The sequence below is a fragment of the Diceros bicornis genome, chromosome 34 (genome assembly GCF_020826845.1).
Source record: "Diceros bicornis minor isolate mBicDic1 chromosome 34, mDicBic1.mat.cur, whole genome shotgun sequence".
Taxonomy (NCBI): domain Eukaryota; kingdom Metazoa; phylum Chordata; class Mammalia; order Perissodactyla; family Rhinocerotidae; genus Diceros; species Diceros bicornis.
The window spans coordinates 15,279,140-15,293,926 of record NC_080773.1 but is presented as its reverse complement, the minus strand read 5'-3'; the positions used below and the strand labels follow the sequence as shown (position 1 = coordinate 15,293,926).

Genomic DNA, 14,787 nt, shown 5'->3' with positions numbered 1-14,787 from the left:
CTGTGTGGGCCACAGAAAAGTTCTGGTCTCAGGCAGACTCTAAGAACCAAAACCTAACTGAGAGAAAACTGGATTCAGTCCAGCCTCATTCCTCCCACAGCATCTATGCCTGGTGCTGTGGATCACTCACATCCACTCGTTTGAGCACTTAACCCAAGACCACCCTGGATCACGCCCTAGTTTTGGCATGCAGAACACATGTCTCAGAGAGAGCTCCTGGTTCTCCAAGGCACGGATGGTGCTCACCCATCTGAAGAGAGCCTCCACGGTTCCCAGCACGGTGCTGAGCTCACAGGAGGCCCTGATAAATGTCTGCTGATAAAGGCACAAAAAATACTCTCCTTGGGCCAAAGGATCCCACAAGTCACAGAGCCTGACACGAATCTGTGGTTTAACCTACATTCATTAAAATCCTGAGCCACCCACAAGAAATGTCTGGGGATTTCACTTTGTGGATGAACAGAATGGAATTAGATAGAATCAAAGAGATTCGCTAAGAAAAGGCATCAGGGCCACAACACAGTGAAAGAAGCATAAGACTAGGAGTCAGTCTTGGCTCTGTCATTACGCAACAGCGGGACTCAGCTTTTTAAACAGTAGGACACAAATGGTGAGGAATGCTGCTTATTAACCAAGAACAGTGGCCCAGGAGCCAGTTTCCTGAGTCCTAACCCCAGCTCTGCCATCAGGCAAGCCACCTCCCAATCTGTAAAACGGGGAGGGAAGAGCTGGACTACATCTGTGTTTCCCAAACCGGCATTATGGGGAACTTTGTTCTGCAAAGACATATTTACACGTTTGGGAAATCTTGGGTTTAAACAATGCAACGCAGAGCTTCCTCAATCTAGGACTCTTCAGAGCCTTTAATGATCTAATGAGCACAGTGACTCTCCCAGAGGTGGTACAGCAAATGCTGCATTTTCCAGATGCGTTTGGCCAAGGAACCCTTTTCTGAGAAGTCCCTAATAATGTCTCCTGAAACAATATTCTTTCAAACATGGGAAATACCAGATTAGATTTACAAGATCATTTCTGGCCTCCATATTCTAAGACTCTAAATAAGACTCAAGTATTGGCCTCAGATCTAAACTCTCTAGAGTGTTGATACTAACATCTGAAAATAGATACTATGAAAACTCCCAATTTCCAACACCTGGAAGCAGGACTAAGTTCTTTCCTTCAGAAAAACCTCGCCAGAGTGACAAACCCAAATCGATTGACCAAGAGGAAGATGCAACGTCTCTCTAGGAAGACAGGCTCTACACAGAAGGTAACAGCCATGTATTGATTCTATTTCCCTCAAAAGAGATGCACCACGTGCGCGTTCCTACCTGAGCGATAGGCCTGCTGCTGCTGCTCCACTTCCAGCGGTCTCCTCTCGTAGCCTGACTCGTTCTCTTGCTTGATGACCTGGGTCTCATAGAATTGGTTCTGCCTGGTAATATTGTCCATGACATCTTAAAACAAAAAATGGCCAGTCAGAAGTGTGCTTCTTGGGATTAGAGGTGGCTTTTTTATGCTACACGACATCATCTCCACCTGGGACAATCAGTCTGCCAGAGGCTAAAAGGTGTGACAACATCTTGAGATAGAAACCTATCTGGGCAGTCAGCAGCCCCAACTGCCTGAGGACATGCCCTCTTGCCCCTTAAAAGGTTGGAGATCTATTTATGACTAGGTTCTAGAGAATCCCAAGATACAAAACCAACTGAAGCAGAATTGCTCTGGTTGAAGCAAGGAGATGGGAGGGTCAGAGAAGGGGTCCAGCTTGACCTTGCCCTCTAAGTTCCCACTCCAGGGCAGCAGGCAATTCTACAGACACCTGGAACTCCTTGTAGCACAGTTAAAAACCCACCACTCTAGCTGTTCTCTGATATGGTATAATGCTTAGGGAGTTGCCTTCAGGGCACAATCTTAAAATGGTTCAGAGCACAAACCAGTCCTCTGCCCAGCCCAATTCACTATTCCTATCTGCACAGCCAACCCTCTTTAAGAATCTCTTCCACCCTGCAATAGCTGCAAAGATAAAGGGTAACCATCTCAGTTGAAGGGGAAGGAAAGGAATTGTTAAGAAAACAGAAATCATGATAAGAGTGGACTTCGGACTCATTAGGCATAAGTCCTGAAATACCTAGAGTTAGGTGGGAAGGGTTTTGGGAAGGTGTCTTGTGGATTGAGGAGGAGCTCAGCTGAAGGATGGTAAGAATAACAAAATTAACGATTCATGGAGTGCATACTACACATCAGACCCTGGGATACAGCTAAGAATAAGCTTGCCCTACTAAAGCCTTCAGTTTAGTTAGATAGACGCACATTAAACAAATACTTAAACACAAAAAGCTAATTATGACTGTGTTAAGGGCTACAAAGAGGTACCAGGAGCTAAGAAAGGAACCCAGAAAGTAACAGATAAACCTCGACTCAAAGGATACATAGGCAACAACTCGGTGATGAGAATGGAGAAAACATTCCTGGGGTTGAGATAACACTTGTGAAAGCTCAGAGGTGGGACTAACTCCAAAGTACCAAACCTGAAACTCCCTCAAGGAGAACCTTGCAGCCAAACCCAGAGAGAAGTATGGAAACCTAGGATGAGCAGGAAGCAGGCTCTCCACCCCAGGGGCAAGCTCTGCTAGGTGCCTCTAGGGCCCTACTAGTGGCTGTGCCAGGACCAGTGAGGGAGAACCACAGGGAAGGAGAGACTATTCTGCCACTTGCTAACTGACTGGATCCTTTCTCACAGGACAAATACATCTGGGCACAAACCAGGTGCAGCCCAAAGGGAGGAAAGTAACAGATCACGTGGTTTGCTACAGGTCTGTTTACCAGAGCTGAAAGAAGGGTTGGAGGGGGGCATGAACGGGGCTCAAAGGACTTTGCTGTAGAGGGTAGGAGAGAGATGAAGAAATAGAATATCTCCTTAATTGGAACACGGGGGGCCCTTTCAAACCATTCTGTTTCCTCCAGGCTCCAAGCACAGTGCTCTTCTTCCCATAGAGCCTCATATCTCTCTTCTTGAGAATCTCTCCTGTGCCCACTGAGGCAGCTTCGTCCAGAGAAGCTATGATTCTGGGGTCCTTCTCCACTCTCTAAAACATCCATCTCCTAATAACAGGCAGACCCAGTGCTAAGCCCCTTACACATGCGATCTCATTCACAACAATCCTGGGGGCATTAGTCTCCGTATTTTACACACAAGGAAACCAGGGCTCACCGAGTTCTGAAGTGACTTGTCCAAGTCATGGAGTCATATTTGAAACAAAAATTTGTCTGAGTCTAGAGCCTGTGCTCTGGAGCACCTAACTCGCTTTCCTAGACACCTCCAGCCATTGGCCCTTTTTCCTAGGCATTCTTGCCAGGGTGTCTCCTGCCTTAGACATGCACGCTGGGCCACTCCTCTTTCCTTCACAGGTCTCTGCATAGGAAGTACTCTTTCCAGCACCTGGGTCCTGGACAAGCCCTAGGCTGCTCTCCACCCTAAATCTACACTCAGGTTGCTCCCCTCCCGGAGATCTCATCTCTCTCGAACAAGTAAGTACTCAACGCCCACTCCAAATCATGTCTCTTCCCTGACCCCCTTGTTCTCATTCCCTTAGCCCCATGGCCCAGGGTGCCCTCTTTTCAGAGAAATACCAGAAATCCTGGACGCCAGTATCCTTTCTACTTACTCCTTACTCTCCCCAGTCCCCATTCCCTAGTCCTGCTAGGAAGCCACCCTTTTCTAACTCCAGATTTACTCCCACCCATACCACGGTCTCCTCTCTTCAGACTATCACAGATCTATCCTACTCCCTCTCATTTCAAGTCCTACCTTCTGGCTGATGCAGAGACTCCCTGCTACCCTCTGAGGTCTCCCCATCCCTGGGCACACAAATAACTGCCTCTGGGAACCAAGGAGCCCTCTCATGGAGACACCCAGCCCCAGAAACACTCCCCGGACTCCACCCAGAGGCCCCCAGACAAATCAACAGGTTCTTTCTCCTTACACATTCTACATTCTCCCCTCCCCCCCTCCCCCATATTTGCTAGACCAGCTACACACTCCTGTGCTAGACACAAGGATCCTCCGTCCCCCAGATACTCCATCGACTTCAAACTCCACCAACCATCTGTCCCGCTCCACTCCTAGCTACCTCTGTTCTCCAAACAACCTGTACTGTTAATCCAAGATCATTCAGCAGTAGCCCCTGAGTTATCTGTCCTGAGAGCCTTCCCAGCTGTAGTCCTCTAGGTCCCTTGTCCAGTGAAGCATCCTTCCCTCCCCTGCCAGCCTCCGGACACCAAGATTCCCTACGCTTCCTCTGGAAGTCAACCAGAAGGTCCCAAGATTTCCCAGCACCAAATGCCCAAGCTGCCCCTGCCTCAAGGTTGGCCTGCCAGCCCTGGATCTCACACTCCTACAGGCCATCCTCAGACAGATGTGGGTCTCCCATAGTCCAATCATACGGTGGTGTCCCACATCCCCTACACACTTATCAGCCAAACAGAGCACCCAGTCCATCAGACCCTCCCCGGCCAGACACTAGCACCCCCATTTCATCAACCTATTCCAGTACCAAATTTGAGAATTCCCAGTACCTCATCCAGCAGCAAACTCCAGGATCCTCCATCCTCAAAACTCTCCTAGTTCTGGACACCTGGTCATTCCTTCCCGAGCACTAAAACGAGGCTCCTAACGCCCAACCCACTCGCCAGGCTAGCACAGCCCCCAAACCCCTAGGATCCCCATTTCCAAGATCCTTCTCAGCCCCTGAATAGAAAATTTCTTGTTCTTCCGACTCTCTCTGGCCCCAGAAACGACGGCTTCCGGTCCCCGAGCCCCAGGCTCTACACCCCCCAGACCGTCCTCCTCTCCGAAACCAGGAGCCCCCACTCCACTATCTCCTTTGCACCAAATGCCAGGATCCACCCTCCGGTCGTCCCGAGGCCCTGGTCCCCAGATCCTTTTCAGCGGCGGGTGGCGGGATCCCCCAATCCTCAGACCGTCTCCCCGACCTCGGGCGCCGGACTCCCGCGTCCCACAGCCCTTTCTCGGCCCGGACTCTGGGCTCCCCGGCCCCCGCCCCGCGCACTCTCACAATGTCCGTCCGGCCCCGAGTAGCCGCCAGGCTCCGGGTGCGGCTGCAGCCCGGGCGGCGGTGGCTGCGCGGTCCCCTCCAGCTCGGAGCCCCCCTCGGTCTCGACCTCCTCGTTGTTGTGCCCGGGTCGCCCCGGTTCGTCGTCGGCCTCGAGCTCCCGCTCGTCGTCGGGCTCCTCGGCCTCCAGCGCCGCCTGCAGCCGCTCAGCAAGCTCGGCCTTGAGGCCGCGAGTGTCCAGGCCGCGGCGCTGCAGCTCCTCGCGAAGTTCGTTCACCTTCAGACGGCGCACATCCATGGCCCGGGCCCCCGGGGCGGCCCCCGAGCCCGGCCCGGCCTTCCAGGGCTCTGTCCCCCTTAAACCTTTCCTGTCAGTAGGCGAAGGGGGAAGGGGGGGGCCCCCCACTCCAATGGCGGCGGCGGCTCAAAATGGCCGCCGCCGCCGCCTCCCCCTCCTCTGTTGCCCCGTGCGATGCAACACGGGTGCCAATTGGTCACCTCGTGAGGGCAGCGGGCGCGGGCCTGGAGATTCAGCCAATTAGAGCGCGGCTTTCAAAAGAACGGCAAAGAAAGGGCTCAAGAGCTGCCGGGGAGGAAGCGTTGGCCTACGTTGATGCCGCGGCCGGAGCGGAGGGCGGGAAAAGGAGGGAGGCGGAGCGCGCGGTGATTGGGTAGCGCCGGCGCGCTCTCTCTCGTAGGGTCAAATGAGGGAAAGGGAGTAAAGACTTGGGCCAATCAGCGACGAGATCTCAGAATGAGCGCCCTCACGGCCTTTCCTGCGCGGTCCTTTCATCAAACTAGTGTCTCTGTAACACATATCCTGATTGGTCTAGATCTCCCGCCCCTAGAGGCGTCCAAGCGGGTAAAACCACTAGAACCAATCAAATGGAGGGTCGGCAGACCCTCCCCCCCCTTCACTATTGCCTTTAAAAACCGGAAAGAGATGAATTCACGAAGGACCTACCCTTTGCCGTTAGGGCGGTTTCAAAACAATCTGCCCACCAATCGCAGTTATTGTTTTATCTCACTAAAGCTAGTACGGTTGGATCGCTTTAGGAAAAGCTAACCAGATTGGCCATTTTTCAGCGGACGGCCTCACAAATCTCGCTGTAGAAGGAGGTATACGAAATAGAGATTAAGTGGATTAATTATTCTTAGCCTGGAAAAAACTCAGTTGTCTTAATGAAAAGCAACCCTTTGACTTCAGAGAGTCCTGCAGGTTTGAAAATAGAGGCTAGTCTAACAACGGGAGAAAAGTTGTAAAGGAAATGGCACCCTCTCCCCTTTGATAGTACATCTCACAGGGCGCCTCTTTCCCCGATCTGAGCTTCGCTGCCCTCTCTCTCTATGGTTGGGATCTTACGTGGAATGGGCGCTCTGCACGCGACCATAGAGCCGTCCCCCCCGGAAAGACCTCCAGAGGTTCGCGGGTCTCTACCCCAAATCCTCTAGACGCCTGTTCAGTGGACGTGGCTGTTTGGCGTCTCTACTGACAAGCTCAAACACACAGGTCCGTAGTTACGCCTCACGCTGCTAAATACAAACGCCACACAGCGTTTCACAATGTCTAACGCTGCACCACCTGTCGCCTCTAACTGAAAAGACTCAAAACTTCTGTAAGATGCACAATCGAGACACACAATGCAAACGCCCGCTGCGCATTGAGCCATACCTTCAGCCCACAAAAGCCACACACGACCTCTATTTAGACAAAGGCACACACAACACAGATAAACAAATGGCCGTGAGTCAGATCAGATGCATCAATTCAAGGGGTAATACACCAAACTGCAGTGTAGATGTGCCCACTAAGGTCCGCACACGCAGGCGGCATCTAAAGATAAAGACACACAGGACAGTTACACAAGCTTACACTACGGCAACCTATACACCCAGCACCCACTCAGAAGCGGGACAGACACTCACGTGGGCCCAGAGGTTTCAGTCCAGACACCCCGCCCCACGCCCACGTCCGACTTCCTCTCTACCCCCAGCTTCCCAGAATGATTTGTTCTAAAAAAGTTTGTGGCCCGGATTGAACTGTTCTCGGTTCTCAGGAGCCGCCACCGGGGGGCGTCCGGGCGCTGCCAAGGGTTCCTCCATCTGCTCTGGACACACCCAGGAACGTGTGCCCGCGATGCGTGCAAAACACAGGGGACTTGTCTTGGCAGGAGTCCCTTTATGGGCTGGTGATTATCGGAGGTGTTCTGTGCCTGTGTTTCTATGTGAATCTGAACGTTTGGGTCTGTGAGTACCTGTTGTACTTTATATGTCTCTGAGTATTTGTGTCACTTTACTCTTTGTGTGTCTGTATCTGTGTTACTCTAGTTTCTCCCTATTCCTGGGGAGTATCTGCCTGTGCATATGTTTATAAATATGTTTGTATCTGTGTAATTTTGTGTGTCTCTGTTACTCATGTGTCTGAATTTCAGTGTCTTTGTATTTGTGACCAGGTGTGCCTGAGTATGTCCACTAATTCATGTATCTGTTACTTTGTGGGGAGGAGTGTCTCTGTGTGACCTCGTGAGTATCTCTGTGCCTATTCCTTGCCAGGGGTTTCAGAGAGTCTGCATTTCTTTGCTTGCGTGTCTTTTTGTCTATGTGTATGTTCATCTCTACCCTCTTTAGTGAGGGGAGAACTCCTAGACCCCACCAAACTCTTCTTTTTACTGAAGGGGAAACTGAGTTGCCAGGGAGGGAGGCCACATGACAGCTGAGTGGAGACGAGAGGAGACGGAAGTGTGGTTACAAAGTTTTATGTGATCTGGGCCCCTCTGGAGGCGCCAGCGTCCACACTCAGTACAGGGGCATGAGAGACTGGCTCAGGGGGGCAGCATGGCCCAAGAGGAGGAAGATTGTCCCCTGGGGAAAGGAGACATTCCTAATGCATTGCACAGGCTTGAGGGGGCACACCCCCACATGAAGGGAGGAGGAAGCAGAGGTGGCTAAGAAGGGGAAGGTCACACAGAAGAATATAAGGCTAGAACCTTGGAATCGTCCCTTGGAATTCTATGCCTGTAGACCTGTAGAATCTTACAACATTTGAATCTTAACACTACAGTGTCTAGAATCTTAAGATTTAGAACTGTGGATCTTAGACCCATAACTAAAATCCTAGAAAGGCAGAATGCAGCATAGAACCTAAAGATGTCCAGCATTAGAAATGATAAGAGGGCTGGCCCCGTGGCTTAGCGGTTAAGTGCGCACGCTCCGCTACTGGTGGCCCGGGTTTGGATCCCGGGCACGCACGGACGCACTGCTTCTCCGGCCATGCTGAGGCCACGTCCCACACACAGCAACTAGAAGGATGTGCAACTATGACATACAACTACCTACTGGGGCTTTGGGGAGAAAAAAGGAGGAGGATTGGCAATAGATGTTAGCTCAGAGCTGGTCTTCCTCAGCAAAAAGAGGAGGATTAGCATGGATGTTAGCTCAGGGCTGATCTTCCTCAAAAAAAAAAAGAAAGAAAGAAATGGTAAGAACTTTGGTATCTAGTTAGTCACAATTAACTGCAGAGACTTATACCTCAGATGCTGAAGATCCAGAATCTTGGACCAATAGAGTCTAAAGTGTCTTGGAACATAGAACAGACCAACATTAGAATCTTAGAGTTTAATAATCTAGAATCTTGAAGCATATGATCTAGAATCTCAGACACAGAGAATCTAGGTTCTTAGGCTAAGTCTTAGAACATCACATCTTAGAACATGAGACCTTAGAAACTCCATCTTTAGACTCTTAGAACTTTTGAATTGCAGATTCTAGAATCTTAGACCTTTAGGATCCAGAATCTCCTAACAAGAGTTTCAAGGATCATAATGCCTTAGACCTATAGTTGGCCATCATTAGAATCTTAGAACTTGAGAAGATAAAATCTTGAAGGCTTATGATCTAGTCTTACAGCCAGAAGATTTACACTCTAAGAGGCTTAGAATATCAAATTTTAGAACATTAGGCCTTAGAACCTCCATGTCTAGAATTGTAGAATTTTTAGAATTGTAGAATCTAGAATCTTACACCCTAAGGATTCAGAACCCTAGAAAAATAAAATCTAGAATCTTAGAGTCTTAGATCCTAGAATTAGAATCTTAGAGCTTTAGAACCTAAAATCTTGTGGGCTTTATCAAGAATCTTTGAACCAGAAAAATCTAGAGCCATAGAATCTCAGAGCCTTAGAATATAGGCCTTAGGACTTCTATGTCTAGAACCTTAGCACTTTAGAATTAGAGACTTTGGAATTTCAGGTCCTTAGAACCAAAGACTTATAGCATCTTTGAAACCTAGAACCTTTGAGTCTAGACTCTTTAAACCTTAGAATCTAGAATCTTGGAATGTTAGACCTAGGAGGACCCTTAGGGGTTGCAGTCCAACCCCTTCCTTTTACACATGGGGACACAAAGGCATGGAAAAGGGGGAGGATCTATCTGGGATGGAAGTGGAATAGGTAGGAAGAGAGAGCTGCAGTTGAGGGTAAGGCCTGGAGCGGGAAAGTGGAGGGGGGTCCCCCAGTGGCAGTGCCTAGCTTGGGTCCTGAGAGGGAGTCCCAGGTAGAGGGTTGTCTCAGGCTCCATCCTCCTGCCCCGGGGATGCTGGGGAGCCCCTATCAGTAGGCAGGGTGGGGCCAGAGGCTGTAGAAGGGCAGAGGACATAGCGTCCAGCAGGATGGACCTCAGCCGCGGTGAGGCAGCTGCAGGAATCCTTAGGGTCAGGCTGGGTTGGGGGGTCAGCTCCTCCAGCTGCTCCAAGTGGTTCAGGATGACCCACACCCTCATCCATGTTGACATAGAGGATTTCGTCCGGCTCCTGGGCAGGGGGCAGGGCCTTCAGCGTGTTCTCCAGCTCTTCCCGCAGCTCTGCAAAACTCGGCCGGTCCCGGGGGTTTAGCTCCCAGCACCGGGACATCAGGACATACCTAGGGCAGCAAAGTCAGGGGTGGGAGACTGAGCAGGGGCTCAGAAGGGGAACATTCTGGGAGTCTGGGGGCATTTCATGGGACTGGAGGGAACCATAGCAGTTTGGGGGCATCTATGGGGATTTGGGAATTCTCAAGAGTTTCTGAGGGGGGATCCTGGGAGACTCAGGAGCTGGAAAGAGTCTTGGGAAACCTCTCTGGGTATGGGGTGGTGTTCTAGTGAGGGTTTGCTAGAGCAGAGCTTCCCAATGTGTCTCTGGCATCAAAGGCTTGCAAGCTGTGCAATTTAAAATATGTGCCTGGGGCCAGCCCCATGGCAGAGTGGTTGAGTTTGCACACTCCACTCTGGCAGCCCAGGGTTTGTGGGCTTGGATCCCGGGCGTGGACCTACACCACCCCTCAAGCCATGCTGTGGCGGCATCCCACATACAAAATAGAGGAAGATGGGCACAGATGTTAGCTCAAGGACAATCTTCCTCACACACAAAAAATTAAAATTAAATACAAAATAAAATAATAAAATAAAATAAAATAGTGCTCAAATTCTTTGACATCCCTCTCTTGAAAAGATGGAGCCTAATTTCCCTCCCCTTGAGTGTGAGCTGCACTTAGTGACTCAATTCTGACTCGGCAGCAGTGACGGTGTGTGTGACTTCTGAGACTAGGTTGTAAAAGGCATTGTGGCTTCCTCCTTGCTCTTTCTCTTGCAATGCTCATCTGGGGGAGGCCAGCCGCCACGTCCTGAGGCAGCTCAAGCAGCACTATGGAGGGGTCTGCATGTTGAAGAACTGAGGAGTGAGCCACCACGAAAGCAACCTTCCACTCTCAACCTTCAGATGGCTGCAGCCCCAGCTGACATCTTGACTGTAACCTCATTAGAAATCCTGATCCAGAATCACCCTGCTAAGCTGTTCCCAGACTCCTGAACTTCAGAAACTACGTGAGGTAATAAATGCTTGTTTTCTTTTTTTGCTACTGGATTTTGGGGTATAGATAACTAATACATCAGCTGTGCAGCCTTTGGCAAGTGATTCCCCCTTTCTGTGGGCCTCAGTTTTCTCATCTCCAAATGGGAATAGTAATGGTACCTATCTACCTTACATGGCTGTGTAAGGACCAAATGGATTAATTCATGCAAAACACCAAAAACAGTGCCTTCTAGTAAATTCTGTAGAAATGTTAGCTATTATTCTCACTTCCCTAAGCTCATGGAGCACCCAAGGAGGACCTGGGGAGTCTGAAACCTCAGGCTGTCCCCTCCTGATCTAAGCAACATCTTCTCTTTACCCCCAAAGTGCTGGATAAATATTCTGCTCTTCTCTGTGTGCTGTGAGAAGGCAAAGTTTGACAAGTACTGTTCTAGAGGATCCTGAGAACATCTCAGAGGAGACCTGAGAGTTTGGAGAAGCTCAATATAACAAACTGGAGGGTTTTGCAGAGGGTCTTGGGCGTTGAAGACCATCTAGGGGAAGCATGGGTGCTCAGGAGACTGGAATGAATTAGAATTTTGGGGGAGGGGGGCCTCAGAGGAAGGTCCCCCAGGTAAGGTTGTGCAGGTTATTCATTGCCCATGGACACCTGCCGAGGGGGCTGATCCAGTCTGCATTCCATGCACAAGGCAAAGGAGGAAAGGGCACCTTTTGCTAATTTGCACCCTGTTGGCTAGCAGTGGTCCTGCAGAGCACTGGTGAGGGGTGGGTGGATTCCTCCTGCCCCCGAAGGGATTCTGTGGGATCTGAGGGATTCTGTGCAGGTTTTAGGAGGTCCTGGATATGTCGGGGCCACGTGGGGTGCTCAGGGTTTTGGAATGAAATCTGGGATTGGGTGTGGGGGGGTCCTAATGGTCCTCACAGTCCATCCAGACAGTCCACAGGCTGCTTCAGGCGGTTTCCCTGGCGCAGGTAGTCATAAATCTCGCTGTTCTCCACTCCTGGATATGGGGTTTGTCCCCGTGTGGCAATCTCCCACATTGTCACCCCAAAGGACCACTGTGGGGGGGAAGGGAGAGGGAATTAGAGGGTCTCTCCTGTACAAAGACAACCCCCAAAACACAGGTTCATGGGTACACCCACACTTATATGCACATGTGTGCAGAGCTATCTTTGTGGGTGCATCACAGTTATTCACAGAAACCCTCTAGCACAGGTATACATTCATAGAGTTAACTTTCGTGCACGCATAGACATGCTCACCCATGCACACATTTACACACGTCAGGGACACATGATCTCATGTTTCATCCTCCACACCCTGGCTATACACATGTACACATATTTACCACTGCCTCTCCTAACCCAAACTGTTCACAGGTCCCATGTATGAACCTGCCACCATGCACACATGGGCCTGTGCATATCCCCAGCATGTCCACACCACTGTTCACAGATGCCCACCACACCCCCAGACATGCCTAGCCCACGTGGACAGGCCGCTGTGCGGGGAAGCCCCTCCGTCCCTGTGAGCCCAGTGCAGTGTGAGATGAACAGGCCACACCCACCCCCTGTTCCCCACTCCAGTAGGGGGCGCACATACCACATCACTCTTGCTGGTGTAGACGCGGTCAGCCAAACTCTCAATGGCGATCCACTTGACTGGCATCTTGGCAATGCGTCCCTGGCGGTAGTAGTCCCCGTTGTAAATCTTCTTGGAGAGCCCAAAGTCCGCCACACAAACGGACATGTTCTCGTTCAGCCTACCCAGATTGGGGAGAGGGACAGGGTCATGGCATCGGCTCCCTCCTCCAGGAAGCCTGCCCTCGCTGTCAGACACTTCTCCATCTCCTACCCTGGCAGTCCTGCTTGGGGGTGGGGCTCTATCTCCCCAGCTCGCCCCAGACCAGGAGAGAACTGCGTTACTTCTTGTTCCCTCTGTAAAATGAGGGCGGGACAAAGGGCTGCTGAGGGCCTTCCCAGCTCTGGCTTTTTGCCAGACTCTAAAGGCCTTTCTAGGTTCTTTGGGTTTGATTCTCTGATTTAAAAAAACGAAACTGTTTTCTTGAAGTATACTATATATATAGAAACACGTACAAATCTTAAGTGAACAGCTCTCATGATGGAATTTTCACAGACACACCCATGTAACCAGCACCCAGATTAAGAAACAGAACGTCATGGGACATCTGTACAACGGAATCCCACACAGCAAAGAAAAAGAACTACTGATACGCACAACCACATGGATTGATCTCAAAAACATCATGCTGAGTGAAAGAAGCAGGACACAAAGGAGTACAAATTGCATGATTCCATTTATATGATGTTTAAGAACAGGTGACAGAAGTTGATGGTGACAGACGTCCATCCAGAACAGTGATTAACCCTTGGGGGCAGTGACTGGGAAGGGCACGAGGGAGGCTGCCGGGGCCTAAAAGTGTTCTTTATCTGTTGTTTATCTTTGTTATCTTTATCTGGTTGTTTATGTGGGTCTATAGACAAGTAAACATCCATCGAGCTGCACATATAAGATGTGCATATTTTAGTGTACGTAAAATACACACGGATTTTTTTTAAATGTGAAAAAGAAAGAAACACATTGCCAAACCTCTCTTCCTGTAATTACCCCTCCAAGGGTAACCACAATCTTCACTTCTAACAGCATGAATTACTTTTGCTTGTTTTTGTGCTTTACATAAATAGAAGATTCTCGGATTCTTGCATCTGAGTTTCTGGGATTCTATTTTTTTAAGAATTGATCATTTCTAGCCAGGGGGTTGGGCTTGAGCAATGACCAATCAAAACAGACCCTGGAGGCCCCTGATATGCCAGGAGTTAACCTTTAACTGCTGGGTCCAGGGGAGGTCCAGAGGATCACGGTGGGGGACAGAGATGGGTAATGCTCAGGCATCTAAGCTGGTGGCTTTGGAGCACGTGAGGCTTGGAGCTGTGGCCAGTTGCCAACTGGTGAGAAAGTATTTCAGTATTTTAACAACTTAAAAGAAAGCATGATAGGTGTGTAACAGTTGATAGTCCACTCTTATTCTCAGTGTCATTATTACACTGGGGGCTTGACTAGGATCAGCCCAAGTTACAGAAATAAAGGAATTCCATTTTGACTGAGTCTATTCAAGCCTTTAGATCTACTTTCCAATTAACCAGAAATACAGGGAACAGAGGAACAAGTCGAATGCCACCACAAAGAAACAGACACATCTTTTTTTTTCCTTTTTTTTTTTTGGTGAGGAAGATTGGCCCTGAGCTAACATCTGTTGCCAATCTTCCTCTTTTTGCTGAGGACGATTGGCCCTGTGCTAACATCCGTGCCCATCTTCCTCTATTTTGTATGTGGGACACCGCCACAGCACGGCTTGATGAGTGGTATGAAGGTCTGCACTGGGATCCGAACCTGCGAACCCCGGGCCGCTGAAGTGGAGCACGCGAACTTAACCACTATGCCAGCAGTCCGGCCCCTAGACACATCTTATATATGGGACATTCTACAAGACAGCTGGCCTGATCTTTTCCAAAAGAATATGCCATAAAAATATACAAAGATGGAGTGGGGGAGGCTATTCTAGATTAAAAGAGAGCAAAGGGGCATAACAACCAAATGCAATGCGGGAACCTTGCATAGATCCTGGTTTGGGGAAAAAAACAGCCCTAATGTACATTTCATAGGACAACTGGAAAGATTTGAATATGGATTGGGTATTAGGTAATGTAATGGAATTATTGTTTATCTAATTAGGTGTGATAACAGAATTGTGATTGTTTAGGACTAAGTCCTTATTTTAGGAGATACCTACTGAAGATTTAGGGGTAAAGTGTCACCATCTCAGCAACTTACTTTCAAATAGTTGAG

General features: G+C 49.6%; 2 protein-coding genes and 1 long non-coding RNA gene across 7 annotated transcripts in view; 1 reads left to right on the top strand and 2 right to left on the bottom strand.

Moving 5' to 3' along the window:
• Window positions 1-5,657, bottom strand: part of HNRNPUL1 (heterogeneous nuclear ribonucleoprotein U like 1) — a 33,902-nt gene extending 28,245 nt beyond the window's left edge. The window contains exons 1-2 of one of the 4 annotated variants that reach the window (XM_058529377.1): window positions 5,079-5,657; window positions 1,332-1,457 (exon numbers count right to left, since the gene is read on the bottom strand). In XM_058529377.1, coding sequence (XP_058385360.1) covers window positions 1,332-1,457; window positions 5,079-5,373 — 421 coding nt within the window. In that variant the 5' untranslated portion in view covers window positions 5,374-5,657. Of the gene's footprint in view, window positions 1-1,331; window positions 1,458-2,131; window positions 3,194-3,214; window positions 3,279-5,078 lie in introns of those variants that run through there. The other 3 variants (XM_058529378.1, XM_058529380.1, XM_058529379.1) reach the window with 3 other exon arrangements.
• Window positions 5,658-7,210: 1,553 nt separating this feature from the next.
• Window positions 7,211-14,787, bottom strand: part of AXL (AXL receptor tyrosine kinase) — a 28,941-nt gene continuing 21,364 nt past the window's right edge. For both annotated transcript variants that reach the window (XM_058529383.1, XM_058529381.1), the window contains 3 exons: window positions 12,523-12,682; window positions 11,842-11,978; window positions 7,211-9,990 (listed from right to left, as the gene is read on the bottom strand). In XM_058529383.1, the coding sequence (XP_058385366.1) occupies window positions 9,639-9,990; window positions 11,842-11,978; window positions 12,523-12,682 (649 nt within the window). In that variant the 3' untranslated portion in view covers window positions 7,211-9,638. The remainder of the gene's footprint in view (window positions 9,991-11,841; window positions 11,979-12,522; window positions 12,683-14,787) is intronic.
• LOC131396884 (uncharacterized) lies at window positions 10,849-13,645 on the top strand. Its single transcript, XR_009216696.1, has 2 exons — window positions 10,849-10,935; window positions 13,057-13,645. It is a non-coding gene; the product is annotated as an uncharacterized LOC131396884 (long non-coding RNA).